The following is a 27,806-nucleotide window of genomic DNA, read 5'->3' as shown; positions in this document are numbered from 1 at the left end:
AGCCATTCAAGTTTTCCTCAGTGATACCATGACAACCACCACATGACCTGCTGCAAACATACCATAGTTGCCAGAGCTTAGTTCAAGAAGGTTCTTGCTGGTGACTCATTCTCTTTGAAATAGTCCAGATTTAAAGATGTTTTATATTGTTTAAAATGCATCGAGCCTACCAGCCCATTTTGCCATGTGGCAACAAATATCTTCAGCAAAAGTGGGACCAAGCTATCTATGAGGAACACAAGAAAAAGGTAAGCATGTCTCTCTAATAACAGAATCATACACACAGCCAAACCTGTTGAAGGGAAATATCTTTGCATTCCTGCCAAGAAAGACCTATTCACCATCACCTAACTAATTTTTAAATGAGCACTGTATGTTGCGCCACATTTTAAAGAATAACATAATAGCCTCAAAATTATTCTAAGCAAAAATGCAGATTTCCCCCCATATTCTGCAGGCCACTTCCTTCCAAGAAGATTTTTTTCTGTAATGGCGATTAATTTCCATGATGAAAAGGCATGCATTGATTAAAAGAAGCATGGATGTTCTACCATAGGTATATGGACCAGAAGCTCTATGTCTTTTCAGTTTCCTATGCCATCTTCAGAGCTTTTGCAACTTTTGGTTTTGCTGTAAATTGAAATGTTAGATAAAAATTAATCCCTTGACTGAGAACTTTTCCTGTGATCGTTATGGTTAAGAAGAAAAAAGAAAGAAAAATTATTTGTGGGGGCTTTTGCAATTATGTTATACTAGTATTTTTAAGCCCGTTATAACGGGCGCTAGCTTTCTATCCCGTCTTTTCTGTCTCTCTCTCTCTCTTTCTGTCTCTTCCCCCCCCTTGTCCCCTCTCTCTTTTTGTTTTTTGTTTTGTTGTTGTTCTCTGTTTTTGTTCTTCCTTATTTTGCTTTTACTTTTTTTTTGGGGGGGTGGATGAATAACGACCAAAATGGCCCATGAGAAGGTGGCCGCCCCCGCCTATCGCCCTCCTGCGCACCCAGCTGCCGGAGCCCACCTTACCCGCTCCAGCCTGAAGGAGAAGAGAGGAACTCGGAAACAGAGCTATTCTCTGTGTTAAGCTGCTGCCTATACTGTCGCAATGGACGCAATAGGCGTCCTTTGCGTCCATAGCGGCAGTTTGAGCAGTGACTTAGCACAGAGAGGAGCTCTGCTCGTGAGCTCCTCTCTTTTCCCTCGGGCTGGAGCGGGTAAGGTGGTCTTCAACAGCTGGGAGGGCGATAGGCGGGGGCGGCGACCTTCTCATGGGCCATTTTGGCCCTTAATCTTTTTTGGGGGGGAGCGGGGAAGGTGATTTTGGGCAGCTGGGAGGGCGGGTGAGCAGGCGGCGGCGGCTGTGAGCGGGCGGGAGCCTCGTTGGCGGCTTCGCCTCCACCTCGCCCAGCTTCATTTTGGGCAGCTGGGAGGGCGGGTGAGCAGGCGGCGGCGACGGCTGTGAGCGGGCGGGGGCCTCATTGGCGGCTTCACCGCCACCTCGCCCAGCTTCCCTGTCCCCCGTCTCGGTCTTCCCCCGCCGCCATTGCCCTCGCCTTTTTCAGGGCGGCCGCTTCTGGTTGCCTCGGCCTCCTCTCGCCGTGCCGCAGCTCATGGCTGAGGTGGCGGCTCCACCGCAGCCTCGGCCACTTTCCCCCGCCGCCACACACCGGCTAATGGCCGCCCGTGGCTGTGGGACACTGGTGTCTGAGGTCCTGTGTCCCTTGGGCTCTTCTGGGCCTGCGCTTCGCGCAGGCCCAGAACAGCCCAGGGAGGCAGGGACGCAGATCCCCAACATTCCAAAGCCACGGCCACTCACTTAGCCTTTTATTATATAGGATTATGATTATGATAATACACTTATCATAAATAATAGATAATTACAGCACAACACTGACTTCATTTCCTCTTTCAGACCAACAAACTGATAAAAAGTTGCTATTTTGTTATCTGAAGTTCTATCAGTCTGAATGATACTCTCTCAATCTATCTTAATCCCTTTCTTAACACTAATAAAAACACAAAATATCTATACATTGGATATGCATATATCTTGTTAACATTTAATTAGAATTTTAGGAAGTAGGAATTTATATCCATATTATCGGTCAGAGTTTATTAAAATTAACTCCTGGTGTCTATTATCTGGACAGCAACATCCTGACCCTAAATGTGCAAATACAAAAGTAGCTGAAAAAGCTTTGATCAGATAATGAGCTCTGCAATAGACTATTATGCAACACTCTTCTGAACATTTAGTGTTTCCTATAATCTAAATCTGATATCCTCAGGTTGTGAGCATTCAACCACACATTAACTCATTAAATTGTATCTTAGCCTAATTGTCTGGGCTCTAAGGCAAACATTTAAATCTTATCTGTACTACTAAATAACAGTCCTACATTTCTTTCCTACAGCACTAGGCTTAACACTTACGAAAAAGTAAAGAATTAAAAACATATTAAAATTAAATCTATTTATATTTATATTGCTAAAACCAAACTCCCAGGAGACCTTGTGCTATTATTAATTTATACTCATTCTAACCTACTGACTAGATAAGGGACTAGAACATCAATGAATAGCATTGTGTATTTATAATGTGTTTCTCTTGAGGAGCCAAATCCTGTAGGAAGATAAGTAACGTTATAAATGGGGAAAGTTTGGTTAGTCATTTGTCAAGTGTCATCACCCGGAAGTAATCTCAGACAGTCATTTAAAATTAGGTATCAGATATTTGACTACATTTTCAGATGTAGATAAAGATAATTACTAGGACACAAAATTAACACTTGACCTTGTGAATGCAATTGCTTTTGTATGTGTGAAAGGAAGAGGAATGAGTTTATAATAAACTGCAAAAAACTGAACTACGGAAGATGCAGAAACAGTGTAGATTAGCTAATCCAAACTATGTTTTTGAAATTCCAAAAGTTGGTAAATACTGCACTGACCAACCATACAGTTACCATCTCTGATTGAGGATATTCCTGGATATTTCCCCAAAAAAACCATATTTATTTATTTTTATGTATGTATGTATGTATTTATTTATTTCACATTACCAAGCCATTAAAATCTCCAGGATTACTTCCAATAGTCCGCTAGACATATATGCTGATTCCTAGAGACTCCAGAACAATTCAGGAGGGTTGTTAACCCTGAACCCTCATCACCCACTGTGAAAGAGCCTTTGCTTAGTAAGAAGGCAGTGAGTGAGATGCTGAGCATCCGAGCTTTAGCTAACAATAACCAGAAAATAAATTTCGGTTACAGCACCTGAATGAAAGGCCTTTCATTAAGCAATGTGATACAAAGAAAACTATTGTGGTATATAATTATACTGGCAACTTAAAAGCTGGTTCACACAAAACACCTGCAACATGGAAGTTACTTTAAATTGCTCCTTGTGTTGGCTGTCTCTGTATGCCAAGCAGTTTAGGAACCAAGTCTGCCCTTGCAGATCAGAAGCTTTTAATCACTACAGTACCACAAACCTCCCAAGCATGAGTCTACAGTGGTATAGAGAAAACTCCCAGTCTGCACACTGAGATTCTCTATTTCAGTCAGTGCTTACTCCCACTGTATTAAAGGGGCTCTTTCTTGTTGCTACAGGGATTTTTATTTACTTGGCAACCATTTCATTTCATTTTATGATGTTAATAATCTGCTCTTATTTATATGGCTCAGCATAAATGACTTTGAATAAGCATGGGCTGCCTGAGGAGGCAACATGCAAATATTTACTCGTGGGATGCACTTTTATTCATGATGCTGGAGCAGGGCTCTCTTTAGCAGCAAAAAAACCCACAAAGCCTCACATTTCATTTGACTTTGTTATAGTGAGTCTCAAGGTGTAGGAAGGAAGCTATGAACAGACCAAGAGGAATAGAGGAGGAATAAGAAACTAGGGTAATACATGAAAGAGGAAGGTGGTAAAAAATAGAGTTGGGAGAAGAAGAGCTTAGTGCTTCCCTTGCTAGTTGTCTGAGCTTCAACAAGAAATTCCTCCACTGCTCTCCACACCCTGTTAGAGAATCTCTGATGTGCAGGGCAAGCCTATGCATGTTTACTTGAAAGTAAGTCTCAGTGGCTGACATCCTTACTAAATGTACTAGAGGAAGATCTTTTGAAATTTAGTAGTCCTTTAGTAATTACCTTTTTAGGGTAATACCTGTGTTATGTTTTAGAGTAATTCAATCAGTCTACTTTGGATGTCAGGCATTGTGTTCAATGGAACTTGCACCCACAGGGCAAATTTAGAACAACTGCTATGTGGAATTGAAAAAACATACTGTATTTATCTTCCAAATAGCTTGCTCACAGAATACTCTATGCACTGGATTAATCTAGGGTCTAGTTCACAAAATGATATGACAGAGCTGGAAGAGATCTAAGAAGTTATTTTTTCAGGGTCTTCAATAGAAAGGTAGGATACTAGAAAATCCGATTTTCTAGTGCCAAAACTGTGGACTTACAATCACATGTTAATCCTGAATCTGTAATTCACCATCTTCTATTTTCTGGGTTCAAATTGTTACTCAGCATGAAGCCAACTAAGTAGTTAATAGACAGGTCATTAACCTAACCTTACCTCCTAGGGCTGTTTTGAGATAAAATGGAATCGCCCCATTTCCATTGCCCTGAGTTCCTTGGAAGAAGGATACAATACAAATGTGATGGATGCTTTTCTGACTGATCAATTTATTATTATTATTATTATTTTACATTTATATCCCGCTCTTCCTCCAAGGAGCCCAGAGCAGTGTACTACATACTTGAGTTTCTCCTCACAACAACCCTATGAAGTAGGTTAGGCTGAGAGAGAAGTGACTGGCCCAGAGTCACCCAGCTAGTATCATGGCTGAATGGGGATTTGAACTCGGGTTTCCCCGGTTCTAGTCCAGCACTCTAACCACTACACCACGCTGGCTCTCATGCATTTGGTATATATAATTTCAATAATCCTCACAACACTGAAAACTAATATTATCAATCCCATATTATACAAAAGGGGCTGCAGTTGACAGGAGAGCTGGTCTTGTGTTAGCAAGCATGAATTGTCCCCTTTGCTAAGCAGGGTCCACCCTGGTTGCATTTGAATGGGAGGCCATATGTGAGCAATGTAAGATATTCTCCTTAGGGGTTGGGGCTATTCTGGGAAGAGCATCTCCCAAGTTCCCTCCCTGGCAGCATCTCCAAGATAGGGCTGAGAGAGACTCCTGCCTGCAACCTTGGAGAAGCCACTGCCAGTCTGTGTAGACAATACTGAGCTAGATGGACCATGGTCTGACTCGGTATAGGGCAGCTTCCTATGTAGATAGTAGTGTGTTTAACAGCAGCCAGTATAATAATAAATGAACTGAGATTCAAGAACTTCCAACTCCTAAACACTACCTTAATACAGAAGTTCCCTTTAATTCCGCAACAAATACAAACCCAAAAAGCAGTCTTTTTTCCCCCCGGCTACAGATCCTGTTAGCTAAACCGGTGGTAGACACATCTACTCCTCCAACATATGGGCATCTTCATTTGAAGTTAAGAAAACTTAAGGTATGTTGCTGCTTAGGATTCTTAATCAATATATATGAATGAGCTAACATTCACTTAGGTTATCAAAATAAGTTGGTGTTGCAGAGACATAGCCTTACTTATTTTCAGCTTGATCCTATGCAAGCTTACTTAGAAGTAAATCCCACTGGAGTCTGGATTCAATGGGATTTGTGCCCTGGTAACAAATTCCAAAGGAATAGTCATGTTAATCTGGTGTAGTAAAAGCAACAAAGAGTAGTAGGGCCTTTATGATGATTATCACTTTCATTACGATACAAACTTTAATGAGATGGAGTTACAACCTAACTATTGATTGGAGAGCCAGCATGATGTAGTAGTTAGAGTGGAGAATCGGGGAGATCAAGTTCAAATCATCATCCAGCCATGGTAACTCTGGGCCAGTCACACCTCTCAGCCTAATCTACTTCACAGGGTTGTTGTGGACATAAACATAACCATGTAAACCACTCTGGGCTCCTTGGAGGAAGAGCAGGATATAAATGTAAAAATAAAGAAAATAAAGAAATAGAATGTATTTTTTAGTCTTTAGGTGCCACAGCACTCCATATATTTTCTTCCTAGTACATATGTTTAGGCTTTCACTCTTTATATTAAAAAAAAATTAATCTTAACATAAAGCGATGAGAAGAAGTGGTTTACAAAAAGTGATCCACATGTCAGCAATACTCACCTTCTGAAGAAACACTTTATGTCTTTTACCTTAAGCGTCTAGATCTGTGAATATATGAAGTACTGGGCTTTTTACCTAAACCAAGAATCTGAAGTATGCTTTTTTGTATACAGTGTCCATTGAAACCAATGCAACTAATTCCAAGCAAACATTATTAGATTATAGTATAAATCACTATAGCTAATGGCAATCACAGTTTACAGGTATGTTTAGATGCAATACTAAAGCATGGTTTGGTATTTTTAATGCATGTATTTATTTTTAAAAAATATATACTCTGCCTTTCCCTCCCCAAAAATGAGGTGTTCAGGGCAGCTAACAATAGTTAAAAAAAAAATGTAATCAGCAGCAGTTGGTGCAGGCACCGCCAGCGGGGCAGCAGGAGGCACCTTTAACTCTAAATGACTAGGTGCTTACCTCTCCTCCCACCGCACCTGAAAGCTGTTGTGAGTAGCGGCACACTACCCAGCACCTGCTGCGGCGAAGGACTGGCTCCGCCACTCAGCTGGCGGCCTCTGCACATGCTTGGAGGCCATTTGCTGGCCAAGCAAATGGCCTCTGCCAGCTGACTGGCGGAGCCAATCTTCCGTCGCAGCGGGTGCTGGGCAGGAGAGGTAAGCACCAAGTAATTTAGAGTTAAAGGTGCCTCCCACACGCCCCCGTTGGCACCCACACCAGCCGCTGCTGAATATAATAAAAACAAAAGCTCGTACAGCTATTGATACATTATCCGATTCCATCGACATTAAAAACCCTAAATCCATTCAGTGTAAAAAAAGCAGAATGAGAAAAAGCTGGGACCCACCCTCCCACAAAAGTACAGAAAGCCAAAGCGGAGGACTCAGCAGGCTCAATGGAACGGGTGGGTTTTCAACCACTTATGAAATACCGGCAGTGAGGGGAACAATCTGATTTCCTGTTCCAGGAAGTTCCACATGCTTTTCTGGCCACACAAAAGGCTCTTGTGTGTTGCCACCAAACAAACTTTTAAAGGTGGTGAAATTCCACCACCTTCAAAGGTTTTTTTGGGGGGGGGGGCAACACAGGGAATACACAAGAAGTCTCGTCCAGCTGGCCTCAGGAGGCAGGCAAATTCATATAGGAGTAGACAGTCCCTCAGTCTCAAGCCATTTTATGTACTGACCAGCACCTTCAAGGGTATCTGGAAACTAACTGGCAGCCAGCATCGTTATGCAGCAATGATATAATACAATTGTGATATCTGGTGATGAACAGCAGCCATGCAGCAATATTCTGCCTAAAATGATTTTCAAAGTGGTCTTTAAGGACAGTCCTGCGTAAAGCATATTATATTACAGTAATCCAGCCTCCATGTACAATGCATGAATAATAATAGCTAAGTAGAAAAAAAGCTAACACTGGGAGAAGACATGCTTGACCACAGCTGACACCTGAGTATCTAGGAACAAATTTAGGTCCAGGAGCACCTCCAAGCTATGAACGCGACCCTTCAAGGGAAATGAAATTCCATCCAGTACAGGCTGGCAAACCATAACAAGAATTCCAGGTCACCTGACCAGTAGTACTTTTATCTAGTCCAGATTTAATTTAAGCTTGATTTCCTTCATCTAGCCCACAATGATCCCAGACAGTGACCCAAAACTTCAGCAGTCCCCCCAGCTTGAGATGGTACAGAGGTATAGAGCTACAGTATATGTCATTCATATACTGCTGAGAATCAATCCAATTTATCTTGATGACCTCACACAGCAGTTTCATGTAGATGTTAAACAACATGGAAGACTAGATTGATCTCCATGGGGCACTATACACAAGAGGCCAAGGCACTGAGCAGGAGTCTCTCCAACACCACCTTCTGGAATTAACCCTGCAGGAAGGAGTGGAATCAACACAACACAGCAACCTCAGTACCCATGCCAACAAGAAGGATGATATCCAGAAGGATATCATGGCTGACAGTATAGAAAACTGTCAAGAGGTTCAACAGGGCGACATTCATCCTGTATGTTTCCTGATGTAGATCATTGACTAGGACAGTTAGGGTCATTTCCATTCCAAAGCCTGGCTGAAAGCCAAACTGAAGAGTTTTGTACAGGAATTCTTGAAATTGAGTCACAACTACCCACTAAACCTTGCCCCAGAATGGAAGGTTAGAGACTCCTAGAGTGCTGCATGATAGGCATTAGGGTCATGTGCTCCATTCTACCTACCCTTCCCTATATCCTCATACATGCCAATTGCCCCCTATAATTCCTGTTCCTTGCCAAACCATAGTCTTCCATTTTGTCCAAACCTGGTAAACTATGGCTTGCACACCCATTTTTTGCCTGGTTCAGATAAAATGACAATGATAGTTTGTCAAGAATGAGGAAGTGTGGGAGGGAAGCAGGCGAGGACAGGAGGAGCAAGAGGGACTGTGTAAGCCCAAGACTCCTTCATATAGTACTGGGTTTCCAACTCCAGTTGTTGCTGAGCTACAACTCCCATCATCCTCAGCTACAGTTTATTGCGCCATAGTTCTAGAAAGTAGGGGTGTGCATGATTCGTACACTGGGCGGTCCGGTCCGGGGGTGGGGGGTAACTTTAAGAGTGGCGGGAGGGTTTACTTACCCCTCCCGCTGCTTTCCGCTGTGGTGCCCGTAATGCTCTGTGTAATTGGGGCGGCTGGACACCTCCCTGCCGCCCCTTCCCCGACGTTACTTGCAAAACCCCCAGCAGTCCTTTGCACGTGCACGTCACAGAGATGAGCGTGTGCACGTCTCTGTGAAGTGCGCGCGCGCAAAGGACTGCTGGGGTTTTTGCAAGTAACGTTGGGGAAGGGGCGGCAGGGAGGTGTCCAGCCGCCTCAATTACACAGAGCATTACGGGCGCCACAGCAGAAAGCGGCGGGAGGGGTAAGTAAACCCTCCCGCCGCTCTTAAAGGTACCCCCACCCCTGGACCGGACCGCCCAGCTCCGGACCGGTCCAGGCCCATCCCTACTAGAAAGCAAAGATGACTTATCACTACTACCACCATGCAAAAGTTATCTTCTTTTGAAATATCTTTTCTTTCCTCCCAATTCTCACTGTGTTCTGAATTCCTGAAAATCTAATGACTGAACTATTTGAAAATTTAATCTAGATGCATACTAAAACACTCAGATTGTATGAAAGTCTGCCCAATCTGCCCATATTTTCTCAGCCCTTAGACTCTCAGGGGTGCACAACTGCAGGCCCTCTGCTCGTGTGGAGAACACAGTGAGAATCATGGCTGAGCTGAGTACAGACGAGGACTTCCAGGACCAAGACCAATATTATGTTCATTGTATCACACCAACACTTTATTATGGTGTCTTAGAGCTATCATATTGGGCCAATGCATGGAGTGGGAACTACCACTTGGTGCCAATATCATACATGAAAACATATCACTTATTCAACTCATCATAACAGGCACCACACTTGATTTTAGTTAGAAACAGGCTGAGAAGCTAGCAAAACAGTAACAGATGGCAAGACTCCTCTTATGTGGTTAGGTTGGATCAGTTCCAGTTTGTGACTCCTGAGGATGTGGACAAGCTGATTGGAATGGTGTGGCCCACCACCTGTCCTCTTGACCTTTGCCCGACATGGCTTGTTAGATCTAGCAGGGAGGTTGTTGTAGAAGGCCTGGTAGAGATCATAAATGCATCTCTGAGGGAAGGTAGGATGCCTCCTAGTCTTAAGGAGGCAATTATTAGACCGCTTCTGAAGAAGCCTACCTTTGATCCCTCGGAGCTGAGTAACTTCAGGCCTATCTCCAACCTTCCATGGCTGGGCAAGGTAATTGAGAGAGTGGTGGCCTCCCAGCTCCAGACAGTCTTGGAGAAAACTGATTATCTAGACCCATTTCAAACTGGCTTCCGGGCTGGCTATGGGGTGGAGACTGCCTTGGTCGGCCTGATGGATGATCTCCAACTGGGAATGGACAGAGGAAGTGTGACTCTGTTGGTCCTTTTGGACCTCTCGGTGGCTTTCAATACTATCGACCATAGTATCCTTCTAGAGCGTCTGGAGCGGTTGGGGGTGGGAGGCACTGCTTTGCAGTGGTTCCGCTCCTACCTCTCAGGCAAGTTCCAGATGGTGTCCATTGGAGACTGCTGTTCTTCAAAATCTGAACTTTTGTATGGTGTCCCTCAGGGCTCCGTATTGTCTCCAATGTTGTTTAACATCTACATGAAACCGCTGGGAGAGATCATCAGGAGATTTGGTGCAGGGTGCTATCAGTATGCTGATGACACCCAAATCTATTTCTCCATGTCAGCATCATCGGGAGAGGGCATAACCTCCCTAAATGCGGTAATGGGCTGGATGAGGGATAACAAACAGAGACCGAATCCAGATAAGACGGAGGTACTCATTGTGCGGGGTCGGAACTTGAGAGATAATTTTGATCTGCCTGTTCTGGATGGGGTCACACTTCCCCAGAAGGCACAGGTACGCAGTCTAGGGGTGCTTCTGGATCCAAGTCTCTCCTTGGTGTCCCAGGTTGAGACAGCGGCCAGAAGTGCCTTCTATCAGCTTCGGCTGATATGCCAGCTACGTCCGTTTCTTGAGTAAGACGACCTCAAAACAGTGGTACATCTGCTGGTAACCTCCAGACTGGATTACTGCAATGCGCTCTATGTGGGGCTGCCCTTGTACGTAGTCTGGAAACTACAGTTGGTCCAGAATGCGGCAGCCAGGGTGGTCTCTGGGTCATCCAGGAGAGACCATATTACTCCCGTATTGAAGGAGTTACACGGGCTGCCAATATGTTTCCATAACCTATAAAGCCCTAAACAGCTTGGGCCCTGGGTTTTTTTTTTAAGTGAACATCTTCTTCATTATGAACCCCTCCGCCCATTGATATCATCAGGAGAGGTCCGTCTGCATTTGCCACCGGCTTATCTGGTGGCTACTCAGGGACAGGCCTTCTCCTTTGCTGCCCTGAGGCTTTGGAATGCACTCCCTAGTGAAATAAGAGCCTCCCCATCTCTGATATCTTTTTAAAAGTCTCTAAAGATGCATTTCTTCACCCAGACTTTTAACTGATATTGTTTTGATTGTTTTAATGTTGTTTTTAGAATATTGTTTTAAAATTTTAAATTGTGTTTTAAATTACTTGCTTTTAAATTTTTTTGTTTTGTTTTTAATTAATGTTTTACTTTTAATCTTGTTGTAAACCGCCCAGAGACGTAAGTTTTGGGTGGTGTGAAAAATATGATAAATAAATAAATAAATAAATAAGAAATTGAGAGTTCTCTATGACTAGAGAAAGAGCTTAAATATTAGGTTCCAATTATAGTTAGCCTCATATGCTTGGTGAAGAGACTCCTGTGAAAACACATACCTGTTCCATGAGACAAATGTGAAGGATGCAGTAAGAGAATCTAAAGAAAAGGAAGGTGTTAATCAAGAAATCATAACAATCTACAGGTTTCCTGGTCTATCTGGCATGGTTATATGTTAGACTAATGAAGGAAATGTCCTGCACTAAACTCAATGTATTTGATTCATAAACGGAGTTTTCACAGTGAAGGACAGCCCAGTGTAAGGCTACAAGCTGATTACTGTGTCATAAGTTAATCTTGCATGCCTTTTCCTACTCCACGCATTGGCCTAGCCACATGAGCAACTGTAGTTCTATAATTTGTGAAAATCAGTGTGATATGGCCACTAGATGGACTAAGGGAAGGGAATCTCCAATTCCGATAGGCTAGAACTAATCATGAGTTGGTGTGTGGGGCCAAGGTCAATTTTCAGCTCTTTATTACATTAAAAAAATTAGCAATATTAATGAATGCAATTATTAATTACTTGTGGATCTTTCCCTTCTGTCAAGGGACCCACAGTTTTAACCAAGGGTAGTAATGAGGAAATAAACCCTGTTCCTGCTCTGTCACTGGAGCACCTGGAGTGCACCCCAGACCCAAACAAATGTCAAGTTCTTTCTTCTCCCAAAATCGCTATTGCTTTCAGGTTGTAGGCATGCTTACTGGGTACACTGTGGGATGTATTTCCAAGTAAATATGCATAGGATGGCATTGCCAAGCAGTTTATGGAGAGCACAGAGAATGGCCCACGTCCTGAGAAGAGAGAACTGAGTGAGTGACTTCTGACTTCTGGGGTATGCTCTGCCCACTGCCATTGCTGCTGCTCAAGAAGAAGCAACTGGCTCACTTGCTTGTCGGTCCATGGCTTCCACTTGCACATCATTTGGTCTCAAGTGGCCAAGTGCATTGAGCACTTGGAGAGGAGAGCTGGCCTTGTGGTAGCAAGCATGACTTGTTCCTTTAGCTAAACAGGGTCTGCCCTGGTTGCATATGAAAGGGAGACTAGAAGTGTGAGCATTGAAAGATATTCCTCTCAGGGGATGGAGCCACTCTGGGAAGAGCAGAAGGTTCCAAGTTCTCTCCCTGGCTTCTCCAAGATAGGGCTGAGAGAGATTCCTGCCTGCAACCTTGGAGAAGCCACTGCTAGTCTGTGAAGACAATACTGAGCTAGATAGACCAATGGTCTGACTCAGTATATGTATATGGCAGCTTCCTATGTTCCTATGTATGTTCCTAGCTGTTGCCGCTGCTCATCAGTAGGACAAGCCAAGAGTGCTTCATGGCTCCTGATGTTGCTGCAGGAGATTCCTACCTGGGGGCCAGCAAAAAAAAGTCCCCACAAGCCAGATTCAACCTTCAGGCCTTGTGTTGTGCAGATCTGGACGAAGGAGACCTGGGTTCAAATCCCCACTTAGCCATCAAACTCACAGAGTGGTCTCAGGCAAGCCATTATCTCTTAGTCTAACCTGCTTCATAAGGTTGTTGTGAGGATCATAAGGGGTAGTGCCTTGCATGCTGTCCTGACCTCTTGGAAGATAGGTGGGTTACAAATGTCGTACGTAAATGTACCTATCTTTGTCTGTGTATAAGGTTTTAATGTTTGAAACCATTTCAGATCTAATCATTTCTATAAACATCCATCAAATACATACTATTCTTTAATTCTACACAATAATCCCAGCATGGAAAAAGTCTTTTCATTAAAATAATGATATCACCATATTATCTTCAGGGCTCTGCATTTTTTATCCAATTTATTATGTCATATTACAATTAATATGCTTAGGTTATCCAGGTTTTTTCTGTTCCTAATTAATCCAGATAATTAAGAGTTATCCGTAAGTCTCCAGACCAAAGTTTACTAAATTTCTGTACTTTGTGCCTACCCTGAAGTCACATCCCACATGAGGCAAAATTGCAGATGTGAAATGAAGGACATGCATCATCAGTATCCTTTGCCAGAGGAAGCATAGATGAAACTGCTGTTTCTACAAGTACTATTCTTCTGTCTTTTTTAATGTATAAGCTTGAAAAGGAACGCCTGTCAATCATTGAGCGAGACAATCGTTTGCTGCTGGAGAAGATGGCTCACATCATGAGAACTCAAGGGAGAGTTGATAACAAAAATGATTATAAGGCCAAAAGGTAAAGTTTGCAATGAGACTGATACAGGGTTATCAAATTACTCTGACAGTGCTGATTGCGACAATGAATCTGTGTTAACAAGAACCTCTGGATTAATAAGAACCTTAGTTTCACAGACAAGGAGCCCAATTCACATGACTGGGCAGGCGGGCGGCTTCACTCCACTTACCTTCCCCTTAGATGACTAAGAGAGATTGTTGCTGGGAGCGCTGTCCATGCTCCTAAACGATACATCCCTGGAGAGCCAGGACGATGTGTCTTGGCCTCTGGGTACCCCACAGTGCACTGAGTGCAATGCCCGAGGGGGGGATTCCCACAGGAGGTGGGCGCTCTAAGCATGCATATCTATCTCAACGTGAGCTGCAAGCAAAGATACCAGGAGCCAGATTAAGGGAGCCTTTCTGCCCTTAACTTCAGCCAAGAACCAGGCTTCAGTGCTGGATTTGGCGCTGCAGCAGGCTTGGCTGCTTGTGAGAACAGCCTCAAGATTTCTGTCCTCCAAATGCTTAGTGAAAAGTAAATTTCAGTTCTCGTTCTTCTTTTAAAATCCATCAGGTCATGGAAGGGGTCTTCATTTAGACATTCTAAAAAGTGACAGTGTAAGAACCAGCACTTTACAGAGCCAGACTTCTCTTTTAAAAAGAATGTGCAAAGCCCAGTGGCAGAGCAGATCAGTGTTCTCTCTTAACAGGGATTTCCAGATGTTGTTGACTACAACTCCCACAATCCCCAGCCAACGGCCATTGCAGCTGGGAGTTGTAGTGAACAACATCTGAAAATCCCTGTTAGAGGGAACACTGGAGCAGATAGAAACATTAGTGGGGAAGAGGAACTGTAGCAATTTGGTAAATAAATGCAGCAGGAGGATTTAACTTCAGCTTGGAACCAATTTAGGACTAATACTGTTCATGTATTCTCCCAACTACACTTAAATATCCTTACACCCAAACTTCTATGTATATTAAGATTTTGGGTATTTCCCGATTGAGAGCTTTTTATAAATTCAAGAATGTATTTACAGATATAGTGATTTTGTGGCTGTCCAAATATATGCATGATTTGGGAGGGAATTGGGTGTGAGTAAGTAGGCATACAGAGGTTCTTGGTATTCAGGAGACCTGCCTGGGGCCAGTGAAAACCTCTTCCAGCCCTCCTTTGGAGCAGGCAGTACTACCTTGTTGAAAAACATCCGCTCCAAAAAAAACCACCCCACAAACCCCCCAGCTAGCCTTCAAAATAAATTTCCAGCTAACCTGCACATCCTTGTATATCACAAGTGGGTTTGGCAAGCTACTTCTCAGAAGTAGTGACACCCAGAGTATTCTGCATTAGCATTTCTACAATCTCCCCCATTTTACTTTTATTTACCATGTATAGTAAGTATAGGATAATCCTACCTTTCCAATAGCAACTGTACCTTTTTGCATCTTCCCTGGAACTAGATGCATTGTATTATTGGTTTTTATGGTTAATTTTAACTTTTATAATTCACTCTGGGATCTTTCATGGAAGTGTGGAAATAAATAAATGTCTTGCATTGGTTCATATTATCTTCTTTAGCTTAAACAGAGAAAAACGAGAGCAAGAATTACTGAGAGTGAGTCAAGAGAATTGTGCCATTCTGGAAAGGATTATAAAGTGTAAGCCTCAGTATAAAATCCAGAAGTGGAATGAAGACTGGCAAAAGGCTGAAAAATATATGGACAGTATTGCAAGATATCCTCGTGGATTATGCAAGACACAGGTAACCCCCTGCTTTTAAATGTGTACAGATGTTTGCAGCTCAGTGGTCTAGATCTTCTAGTTCCAGACTGGGCTTCTAGAAATTATTCAGTTAAGTAGAAGGAATCTATACCAATGTAAAGCTTTGAAATTTGTAAAGATGTAATCTGGGGCGCTGCACCCCCTGCTGGTCAACACTTGCATTTTGTGATTAACCCTTTCCCTTTCGAACTTCTTTTCTGGAGAATGGAGTTAATCATGAAAAGCAAGAGTTGACCAGCTGGGATCACAGCGTAAATCACACCAGGAGCCTTCTTCCCATGTGACCTCCTTCAGATCCTAAAAGAAAAGAATCTGTAGGAGTGTCTGAATTCTCTGTAAGCTATCGGCTTATATTTATTCACAAGCTCTCTTTATATAGTGTGTTTTACTGTTTCTAGAAAATCTCATAGAAATCAGCGAGCGCAGCCTCCCAGTGGCCTTTAGTCCTTGGCCTATAGCAGAATTCAGAGTGTTATTTGCTTTGGTTCTATAGTCCTTGGACAACTGGAAGTTGGAACAGAGTGTTCTTTCCTCAATGCAGTTAATGATACAGAAAGTATCATTTGTTTTCAATTGGAGCCATCACCATGACACTGTGTATGACATTCTTTTAAACAGACTTGATGCATCCTTACTAGATTATTTTAATAAAATAATCCAGATGACTAAACAAACCATGGTTTTCTCAGGCATGAATGTGACCTAGAATTTCTCATGTATTCCCTCCTCCCCTTACCTCCTCAGCTCACATATCCAGGGAGTCTTCATTTGGTTAAACAACTCCACATGTCACCAAACCTGGGAGCTGTTGTTTAACTGTGGTTTAAAAACCAGGATGTGCAGCCAAGAGTTAACTGATGCTTCACATTCTGGCTTGAAACTGCAACCTTCAAATTGAACAATCAAAACTATTATTCAACCCAATCAGCATGGGTTGATGTCAGAACTCTGCCCCAGAGGTGAGGAGATAAAGGAGAGGAGGTGGGAGGCTTCAAATCATGCTTATGACCCAACAAACCATGGTTTGCTTGGTTGTCTGAACTGACCCACTGTACTATTGAATCAGTTGATGAACAGATTAACCTGGAGTTTCCAAAGTACTGCATTTGCACCCTGTAGTGAAGGAGGTGTGTGTGAGTTTATAGCATATGTTATAGCATAACATATGGACTTCTGATGACTCGACCACTTATTTATTTGCTGCATTTTAATACTGTACTCTCTGCCTTGACAAAGGCACCCAAACCAAAAAAACAAACACGTTACATGAGATTTGCAAAGTATTGTTATCTCAAGCCATTGATGGTCTTTTTAAGAGCAGAGGACAAGAGCTCCCAGGCCTGGGTGCCTCCTTTCTTATTTCCCTCTCAGCAGGGCCAGCTTAAAGCAGTGGCCAAAGGCGCCGAGAGTTAATGGGCACCGAAAAGAGCCATGGCACACGCACAGCCAAGGCACCCCCTTGCCCCCTCTTGTACCGCACCCCTCTTCTCCCCAGCCAGTGTTTCAATGAACTGCTGATTGGGGAGGGATGGGAGAGGGTTCTCCCGGAAGGGGCCAATACTGGGGATAGGGCCTGCCAGCCGCTCAGCGCTTCTCGGTCAGATGTTCATGGAATCGCTGACCAGGAGCTGCTTTCCCTCCCTGCCTCCTCAGCAGACACAGGGGGCGAGTCTTTTGGGGGTTAAAAATACTAGGGCGCAGGGGACTATTTTGGCCAAGGGCGCCACAAGCCCTTGAGCCAGCACTCCCTTTCAGGGCACACTTGTCTTTCAGTACTCCTGGGAAGGTGGGGGAGGGGCTGCCCCAACAGCCCTCACAGGTCAAGGCTGGTCTTTATGGGAGCTGATGCTATGCCTTCCCCTGTCCTAGGCGCCTTTCTTGTCTTCCTCTCAGGGCACACAGGTCTTTCAGTACACCCCTTTCAGTACTCCCACTACTTTTTCCAGTAGTGTTTATGTTTTTGTCAGATATTTTGAGTGTCTAATAATTGTGCACTTCCACCCAAAGCATGCTGTGTGTTTGTTTATAAGTTCCACTGAGTTAAATGGTGCCCACTCTCAAGCAAATGTGCACAGGATTACATCCTTAATGGCTTATCAACATATGGTGTTTGAATTCGTAGGTGATATTAATATAACTTGAATGAAACTGCAAAAGTACAGCTTATAAATTGAGAGTAGTTTGTCTCTCATTAACTGCATTTGCTCCAGGACCTCTGCAGCCCAAAATCTGACATTAAATCCATACAAATGTTTTTCATTCTGCCAGTGTTGGCCAGAGCTCCAGCAGTCATAAACCACTAAAGATACTCCTTGAATTGAGGCTGATGAACTTCTATGGAATTTTGAGCTACAGCAATTTTACTTCAGTTTTTGCTGCTATATGATGTAGCTTATAATGAATCAAATATAGCTGAACGTAGTATTATAAAGTACTGGAGCAGTTACATAATTTTATTTATATTTGTCAAGATGTGAAATAAATCCAGAAATAATCAATCCAACTTACAGCTCACCCTGTGAAGAAATGGAAATGTGATTGCTACTGGAAACTTATTTGGGGAAGCAAGAAAAGTACAAATCTGTTCAGCTTACATAATGGGGACATAGTTTTGGTGTGTGAATTGGCTCTTAGTCAGAAGGAGGGCTTTTTATATATAATCTTCCTACCTTTTCTTTCTACTAGACATATATGCAAAAGTAATAATAATATTGACAAAATAAGAGTACAGTACCTATTTGCCTACCCACCCTCTAAGGTCAACTTTTATGTTTTTAACTCCCCAGTCCCCACCCCCAGGCCTGGTCTACCTCAAAGATCAGTAAAAGCAATTCTCAGAAGTTGGAGACTAGGAAAGGCACCTTCCCCTAAGAAGGATTTTAAGCCTGTTATCTTTTTGCAAAAGATAAGAGATTGTATGCACCACATAAGGAACAAACTGCAAGTTACAAAGCTGCCATCTAACATTTCTCACAAATCTCAAGAAACATGAAACTAAATTCCTGAACTCAGGAATTATTGCTTTTACAGGAAGCTGATAGTAATCCCTCCCCACACCTAAACACCATTCATTTCAATTCAATGAGCACTGACATGTGCTATGAGAACAAGTCTAGCCAACAACAGAATCATAGAGAAAGCCTAAAACAGGAGTATAACCTAAAATATGTCATCTACGAGGCTAATAAAAGCATTGATTATTTGAATATCATGTGATTTTTAGTGCTGGATTAATGTTTAAATTCTGATGGCTGAAAGGGCCTAGTCAGATTATCTTTTTTGTAATTATAGTACAAAAATGCATTTTTTCATTTTTTAAAAACGTGTCTCTTTAGAAGCACCTGCATTTATACTTTCTCTCCCTCTGCACAGAAACAAATGTTCAATGAAATGACACCAAAAAAAGACAGACAGAAAGATAAGCAGCTGAAAGATGAAAGTCTAACTAACAAGACAAAGGAAGGAGAAGAAATGACCTGCAAAAACAAAGAGGCAAATAATGAACATCAAAGAGAAAATCCAGTAGAAAAGGTGTAATCCAGCCAAAGGATATTACTAATAATATCCATTCCCCTGATAGAAGGGAAATCATCATCTGGAAATTATCCTAGTAATATGAAGGTTAGATACTAAAAACAGGTCATCTTTATTTTAAATATGCTGGTATGGTAACATATAAGCAGCTTGCTAGGGCAACAATCCTGTGCATACTTGAAATCTGTATGAATTAGATTTTCACTGAAATCAAAACTACAGTATTAATTATTCACCAGTTTTTAAAAACAACAAAAAAGACAACACAGTTATTAATAAGTGTTTTAATCATGCTAAGGTGACATCTCACATTTTATGAGCCATCTCCTGTCAATTATAACCAGCATATCTCACTTCTATTTATAGTTCTTGCACTCAGAAATAATATTTTTAATTATTCTGGTTGCTTGATCTTAGAGGTGCAGTACCATCCTTTTTATAGGGTTCATTGCATTCTATGATCTTTGGTGTACAGGAATTTGCTATTAACTGTTCTTTTTCTTGTTATTTTCCATGGGCATTGCATCAGTATGCTGTATTATCAGTATGTGTTTCAGTATGTGCTTCTAAACCTTGATATTTGGACCTCTTTTTCTACTTATGTTTGGTGGTGGTGCTCTTGCACCAACGTGTGTATCAAAACCCTAGCCCCATTTATGTGGATGTAACTGTACTAGCTGTCAATACTCTTCATGCCAGTGTCTAACTTGTGCAAAGCCTTGTACAGTATGCCTGGAACGCTTGCAGTATTATCAAATCCTGTTTTAGTGCACAATTACGTATGGGTTAGTTAGCAAGGGGCCAGAGTCAACCCATGGACCACCAAGGCTCTCTTTGGGGAAAGTCTAATGCATTTCAAGACTTCTTTTTAAATTTCACAAAGCAAAATACACAAAATAGAGTAAAAACAAACAGATTTGTATGTTTGAACAACATGCAAAATACAAAATATGTTACCAGTCACTGATATGAGAACATATACAGTATAAGCATATTCAATATATATTTGTGTTTTTATTTGTGTTTTATTGTCAAAAAGTTATACCATGGGGAAATTTTTCTACAACATGCAGGTCAATCTAGTCCTTAAAAGATATATGAGGAATGGATGACATTCTCTATACTATAGGGAATTGTCATACTATGGAGAAAATGGCATAAGAGCCTTTGCAATCTGGGGAAGAGAGCCACAGTCATGCTATTTTGGTAACTGTAACAGCAGAGACTGTAAATTTTGATAGTTTTAATATGTAAAAGATGTTTCCATGGGGGGATATTTTAAACTACCTATAGATCACACAAACCAAAGATCAAGTAGTCTTTCTTCTCCATATATTCACCTCCAGTATTTTCAGATTAAGCACTTATCCTATTATTTTCATTTATTTATTTAAAATACTTATATCCTGCTTTATGAAAGAGGCTTTCAAAATGGCTTATAAAGATTCTCACAATAAGTTACAATAAGTCATGGACAGAAATAACATAGTGTCTACGGGGTTCCAGGATCATTCATGCTGCCCAGTCATTAATTTTCGCTGGTATTGCCCTGTGGCACCACTTACTAGGCTGTAGTTCCCACTGAAGACTTCTGAGGCAAAGGAGTGGGGCTGAGCAGATGGAATTCACTGAGCCCATGATGGAAGCAGGTCTTCCCTTGAATACGATGCTTTATTTGTAGCACAGACCACCAATGTGGTCCAGAGAGACACAAGTCTCCTTTATTATACTAGCACATTCGTGATCTTGGATGAGGTCATGCTCTCTCTGAAAGACAAAGTCTGCAGCTTGATAGTGCTTCGGGACCCAACGCTGTCCTTGGAGGTGCAGGTGGCGGTGGTGTGCAGAAGCGCCTTTTACCAACTATGGCTAGTACGCCAGCTGCGACCCTACTTGGAGATGTTGGACCAGACCTCAGTCACTCATGCGTTGGTAACATCCAGATTGACTACTGCAATGCGCTCTACATGGGGCTGCCCGTTAAGACTGTTCGGAAGCTTCAGCTGTTTCAGAATGCTGCCACAAGGATGTTCGTGGGTACAAGTCTCTTCACGAGTATTACACCCATCCTGCATCAGCTTCATTGGCTACTGGTCCGCTTCCAGGCTAGATTCAAGGTGCTGGTATTGACCTTTAAAACCCTACATGGCTTGGGGCCAAAGTACCTGTCAGACCGCATTCGCCCATATGAATCTGCCAGGGCCCTCTGCTCATCTCCTCAGGCCCTGCTCATGGCCCCGCCACTAACAGAGATCTGGTTGGCGGGGACTAGAGACAGGGCCTTTCTGGTTGTGGCCCCTCAGCTTTGGAACACCCTCCCTGAGGAGCTTCACCATGCTCCCTCCCTCGGTGTTTTTAAAAAACATCTTAAAACACACCTTTTTAAGGAGGCTTTTTAATGCTCCATTTTTTTGTTATATCTGGTAGGTATTGTTATATAGCTATATCTATAACATTTTATATCCCGCTCTTCCTCCAAGGAGCCCAGAGCGGTGTACTACATACTTAAGTTACTCCTCACAACAATCCTGTGAAGTAGGTTAGGCTGAGAAAGAAGTGACTGGCCCAGCGTCACCCAGCAAGTATCATGGCTGAATGGGGATTTGAACTCGGATCTCCCCAGTCCTATTCCAGTACTCTAACCACTATACCACGCTGGCTTTTCAGTTTTTAGCTTTTAAAATAACCTTTAATTTGAACCTAATAATTATTGTGGTTTTTAATCTGACAACTTTTTTGTTTAATTTAGTTAATTGTTTTACTTGTATTGTATCTTGTATTGTATCTTATTATTGTGAGCTGCCCCAAGCAGTAGTGCACTTGAGGGGCAGGGGATAAATATTTTAAATAAACTAATTAATAGAATAGAATAGTTAAGATGGAGAGTAGCTTCAATATTCCATCATTATAAGCCCTGAACATTCTATTGCTTATAAAACAGAAACCACTGATCCCATTAGCCTGCTCATTAGCACACATCAACTAGGTGATAGTAGTTTAGGAGACATACTAGCTGTGAAAATCCATATGCTTTTGTGTATAAACAGAAAAGGGTCTGCTTGACAAAAAAGAATTGCAGCCACACTCCTCATCTTCAGAAAGGTTCCTATCTGAAATTAGGCAGCAGCAGTTATCACACCAGTTCTTCACCAATATTTTCTTCCTGTGCAGCTTTAGCTTCACAGGAGGATCTGTTTCAGAATCTGATTAATGCTGGTTTCCCTTTTGGGGGTCAGTAGCTGGAGGCTCTCCATCTTCAGTTTCCAAGAGGGGTGCAGGGTTGGTGTTACAGCGACCACAGTCACAGTCTAGCTTATCATCCTCGTCCATTGGGTCTGCCGTGAAGTTAGTTTCTGGAACCGGAACCTCACCTAAGGTCAGCCATCTGGTGGGTTTTCAGGCCAGTAGGAGGGTAGGACAGACTCACCAGTGTCATAGGCCTAGTGTTCACGGGTGTCTGCTGCAATGATAGGTCCATGGTCGCAGAGGGGTCCTTGCATCAGCTATGGTCTCTGTACAACAGTAAAATGGCCTCCTCTAAACATGCAAGCCCTAGTCTTGTTTGTAGAAGGGTAATTTCACCCTGTTTCGGCCAATAAAGTTACACAAAATTGAAAAATGGGCCCTCTTAAAAGTAAATAAATTGGATAAATGGTCTGAAATTTGGGATAACTTTCTTAATCTTTTCTTAGAATAAGAATCTTTCTGACCTATCCACATCTTAGTGCAATGGTGATTCTCCCTTCTTCTCTCCCTTTTTTCCTCTTCTGTTTTTTCTTTCTTTCTTTCCCCTTCCTCTTCTTTCTTGGGGGAGGGTATGGGGGCGGGGTGGGGGGCAACTTGGGCATGTTGTTGCAAAATATAAATTGTTATAAAATGTTTTAAAACATTAAACAAACAAACAAACAAACAAACAAGTTACACAAAATGGCCACCCAGCCATTATCACGCCTGCGCATTGGGACCTTTCTGAGCTCCAAAACCTATTCCTATTGGTCCAGGGTGGTGAGGCATGTTCATAGAGGGGTCACATGCCCACCTTCAGGACATGCCTGGTCATATTCTGGGATAGGAGTGGAGACTGGGGCCAAACTTCTGGGGGTGAGGACATATCCCTAGTTCTGAACCTTTCCGGTTACATAGGGGCCTCCTTTAACCATTTCCTGTGACGTAAGCCCCTCCTTTTACCATTTCCGGTGACATAAGCACATTCTGGCAGCTCCCATGACATCAGTACCCCACGTGGCACCATGATGTCATTCCCCAGCCACGTGCTTGTGTTTATACACAAAAGCACATGGATTTTGACAATTAGTATGTCTCCTAAACTACTGGTAATAAGAGGTACCACTCCTGCAAATTTGGTGGAGTTCTGAGGAAAAATGGCTTGGATACATCATACAGCAGCAATTCTTCACTACTGAATAGGGCTTTGCAGTGTTGGCAACTTATTTTCAGCCTGAGGAAGTCCTATTTAATTGTTTTTGTGGTCCCTTTAAGCAGTTTCAGCCATTTGGCTGCATGCTGGCGAAGTGTCTTTTATATATATTTCAGGGATCCCAAAAATGAATATTTTACTATTGTTCCTCAAAATAAAAATTTTAAAGGCAAAAAAATGCATCGATCTCACTAAGAACAGAAAAGAATCTGAACAGCAGCACTTGGAGTTGTAGTGCCCACAGCACTGCGCATAACCAGCATGGCAGCCAGCTCTTTCCCTGTCCAAGCCCCAGGAGGTACAGCCTTTCAACCTCTTTCCCTGCCCTCTTCTCTCTCCCTCCTTCTCCCACCTATACCTTTAACTGCTTGCTTCTGGCAACATACTGACTGGCTGTACAGAGTAGCCAACCCTGCACAGACAACTCGGGAGGAGTCCTTTTCAGTCCAGCCAAACCAAGTGCATATGATCCCTTCCAGCAGTCCACATCAAACTGGAATTGCGAAGGGCTTTTGCCCAAGAAAATCGAAGGAGGCGCTAGGATGTGTTCAGGTGCAGGGAAAATTTGTAAATCAAGCAGGTGAGCACTTGCAGAATGTTTCCAGTATGTTCCCAGTATGCCAGAAAACTTAGGACTGACAGAAGGAAACACTTTTTCACACTGCACATAATTAACCTATGGAATTCTCTGCCACAAGATGTGGAGATGGCCACCCCCTAGGTGGCTTTCATAGGGGCTTAGATAAATCCATGGAGGACAGGTCTATCAGTAGCTACTTGGCTGAGGCCTACAGGCCACCTCCAACATCAGAAGCAAGATTCCACAACATACCAGTTGCAGGGGGGCAAAAGAGAGGGCACATTGGGAATGTTTTAATAGGATTAAAATTGTGGTTTCCTTTATGAAGATTCATTTTTATTTATGATCATTCTGCATTTGTGTATCTATACTGATAACTATTTCCCTCCCCTGCAGCGTGGGAAAACAGTGCCAGGATTATGGATTATTGCTAGCTGGGGAAAGATGTTCAGTAGGGAAAGGAGGCCAGTAGGGTTGCACCTCTGTTCTTCATCAAAGTTAACGCAGATTGTCTGGTAATTTTGAGATTGGATTGACTCCTGTATTCTTCCCCCACAATGCCCTATTAAAATGGAATGCATTTTTTAAAAACCATAAAATAAATATCAACCTTAAGTTTAAGATGACAGTTAAGGTGCTGATAATTTTCACTCTCTCTCTAAAATTTTGCTATATAATTGCATACTTATAAAGGTAAGGAAATTAATGAGACTCCTACCTACCTGTCTGCACTACAGCTTGTTTTGGGGTGGAGGAGTGAGTGAATGAGGCTTCTTTAAACAACAGAAGCCTTTTAAAAGAAGAGGCCTTTTAAAAACATGCTAAGAGCCAATGTTACCCTTCTCTCTGCCCAGCATCCTATTTCCCACAATGTCCAGACAGATCTTCCTTTTTAACAAGCCTACAAATTCAGTAATAAAAAGTCTCTGGTTTAAGATGAGAGTGAAGATGGGTTTACATTTCCACTCCTGCTCTAAAAACCATTAAGATTCCCAGTTAAGAGTTAAGGCCCCACCCACACAGTGCTTTACCAATCAGAGGTAACAGAACAGAAGCACTGTGGTGATTGGGCAGTGGGGATTCCATGTGCAAATAGGGAACTAAGGGAAGAGAAGCAGGAAGCAAGTGAGGCAAGTGGCAGGGAAGGGGTGAGTGAGAGAGTGAGCAGGGAGAGAGAGCAGCAAGGAGGGGCCGATTGAGCGTTCAAGCGGTGGGGAGGGGTCAACTGAGCAAGCAAGCAGGGAGCAAGTGAGGCGAGCGGCGGGGAGGGGGTGAGCGAGCGGGAGGGGGTGGCTGACACTGAGCAATAAAACAGGAGCTGTGACAGGGTACAAGGAGAGCAACAAAGTCCTAGCTCACAAATGCTCTGTGTGGGTTCACTGTATCAAGTGTCATTTCATGTCACAGATCACTTTGCAAAATCACTGGTATCAGTCTAGACAAGTTTCTAGGACCCAAACTGCCTATTAAATCCACTGCAGATTATTTGAGAACTACAGGTGAATAGGTGAGAATTTAGGGTAGCACTATGCCTTGCAGAGATGTATCAGGCAGAAATTCATTTGGGGCATCTCTAAGAAGCGACTTGGGAAGCTGCACCTGTTGAATGTCTGCCTGGATGCATCCCTCCCCAACCCAATGTCCAGCTGAAGGACCAAGGCAAAGTGTTGGTAGATGGAGCATCATTTCTAAAGCCAGCATGATATACTGGCCTGTACAAAGTCTTTACAGCTTCTATGACGCACAAGTTAAGATGGGCACCTTAACTTGCAATTTCCATGCTTTTTAGAGCACAGATGGAAATGTAAACCCATCTTAACTCTTATCTTAAACCAGAGGGTTTTTAAATTACTGATTGTATTTGCATAACTTCCAGAACTCAATTTACTCAGGTAATGGAAGGCTGAATTTTTCATTAGAAAATATTAAAATTCTGCTAAGTATGGCATCAAGAGCAAAGAGTCAACATATTTCTTTCTGTCTTCATGCAATTTGTTGTCTGAAAAAAATTCTGTATGGGCATACTAGTAGAAACATGACCAAGAATATACCACAAAAATACAAATGGCCCTTGTGAATGGCAAATGTCATTGCCATCTCAAAAAGAATTATGTATTTAGCTAGCAAGAAATGCAACATCTTCTTCATGCACAGTATTATAATAGTGATACAGGTGGGACAGTGAAACTAGGCCACCTACAACAAGGCCGGAATTTCTGTAAATTTGAGGGATTCCCCAGGTATGCGGAAAAATAATCATGGCTAAATACAGCCTGATAAAGACTGAGTCTTTGCTTTCCAGGAGGCACAGAATGGTGAAGGCAACTGTACATCAACTGAGAGACCAAAAAGAAAAAGAAAAGAGGGAAAGTGGAGAGAGAGGCAGAATTGGCCCAATCAAGCCCCTAACAGCTCATAGTATCTTGGAATTGTTGGGAGAAAGCATCAGTGTTGCCTTCCCCCACCTCAACTATGTTATAATCTTATGAGATCTCTCACCACTTGGAAGTGAAAACAATGCTAAAGAGAATTAATTAGGAAAAATAGTTTCATCTGACTTAATTAATAAAACCACCCCACCCCCATCCTAGAGCACTCTTTAAGCTGCTATGAGGGAAGCCACAACAACTTACATTACCCTGGAATAGGGGAGGTGTGTGAAATTAGCCTTGGAGAGAAGGATTGTGTTTGCTACAAGGTGTGTATTCCCCCATCCCCATCTCACCACTCTCTATATAGCACCTGGAAGGAGAGGTAAAAACACCCCACTTCCTGCAATGAATTGCTCAGGTTCTAAGAACAGGTTGATCTAACACCAACCTAACATCTGGCAAGTAGATTGTTACCCACGAAATTGTATCATTAAACTCTCTTATAATCTTTTCAGTTAGGATACTACATACCCCAGCAATACAGCTCTCCATTGGGAAGCAACATTATTATTATTATTATTATTATTATTTCGATTTCTATACCGCCCCTCCAAAAATAGCTCAGGGCGGTTTACAAAGAGAAACAATAAATAAATAAGATGGCTCCCTGTCCCCAAAGGGCTCACATTCTAAAACGAATTGCGTGTGAACTGCTCCCCGATAAGTCACAGGGACTTCGGGGTAAATCTAGCTGATATGTGAATGCACCCTCTTCATTCTGGAGGAGATGCAAGTTAAAGGGCTTCAAAAGCCCCATGTGAAAAGCTTCCAGGTAAGGTCACATTGGCATATCAGCCAAAGCTGATAAAAGTCACTTCAAGCCACAGAGGCCACTTGAGCCTCTAGTGACAGTGCCGGATCAATGAGCACCCCCAGACTGTGAACCTGGTCCTTTAGGGGAATTGCAGCCCCATCTGGAACAGGCTGGACATAATTCACATTGTTCTTACTTTGTACCGATGGCACACGTACAGGAAATGATATGGTTAATTCATTTGGTAATACCTGCTATATTCACTACAAATTAAGAACAAAACATATGAACAGCCCTGCTGGATCAGGCCCAAGGCCCATCTAGTCCAGTACCCTGTTTCACACAGTGGCCCACCAGATGCCTCTGGAAAGTCCACAAGCAAGAACTGGAAGCATGCCCTTTCTCCTGCTGTTACTCCCCTGCAACTGGAAGTAAAATCAGGGGAGGTGGCCGTCCCTGGGAAACAAGGGGAGCCGTCAGCGAAGGAATGGACAACTAGAACAAAGTTACAGAGGGTTACATTACTGGGGTTCTAGTGACCAATTTGCTTAAAACTGGGAGAGACATAGGATTGGAATCCTTCCCAGGGAGATCTGGCTGGAATCTAC

The 27,806-nt window shown here is 42.7% G+C and overlaps 2 protein-coding genes across 3 annotated transcripts in view; one reads left to right on the top strand and one right to left on the bottom strand.

Annotated features, from left to right (window-relative positions):
• The window catches only part of RASA3 (RAS p21 protein activator 3), a 302,321-nt gene that overhangs the window by 273,650 nt on the left and 865 nt on the right, over positions 1–27,806 (bottom strand). The gene's annotated exons all lie outside the window — the stretch shown is intronic.
• On the top strand, positions 72–19,995 carry CFAP97D2 (CFAP97 domain containing 2). Of its 2 annotated transcripts, XM_053309452.1 has the most exons (5): positions 72–248; positions 5,464–5,544; positions 13,578–13,696; positions 15,257–15,440; positions 18,833–19,995. In XM_053309452.1, the coding sequence occupies exons 1-5, from the start codon at positions 156–158 to the stop codon at positions 18,995–18,997; spliced, it is 642 nt and encodes a 213-aa protein (XP_053165427.1). In that variant the 5' UTR covers positions 72–155; the 3' UTR covers positions 18,998–19,995. The 2 variants fall into 2 exon arrangements, with proteins under 2 accessions (XP_053165427.1, XP_053165428.1); XM_053309453.1 differs by lacking the exon at positions 5,464–5,544.

Source organism: Hemicordylus capensis, chromosome 3 (assembly GCF_027244095.1).
Source record: "Hemicordylus capensis ecotype Gifberg chromosome 3, rHemCap1.1.pri, whole genome shotgun sequence".
Lineage (NCBI taxonomy): Eukaryota > Metazoa > Chordata > Lepidosauria > Squamata > Cordylidae > Hemicordylus > Hemicordylus capensis.
Note: the sequence above shows the minus strand (reverse complement) of the source record. Positions and strands in the feature narration are given on the sequence as shown.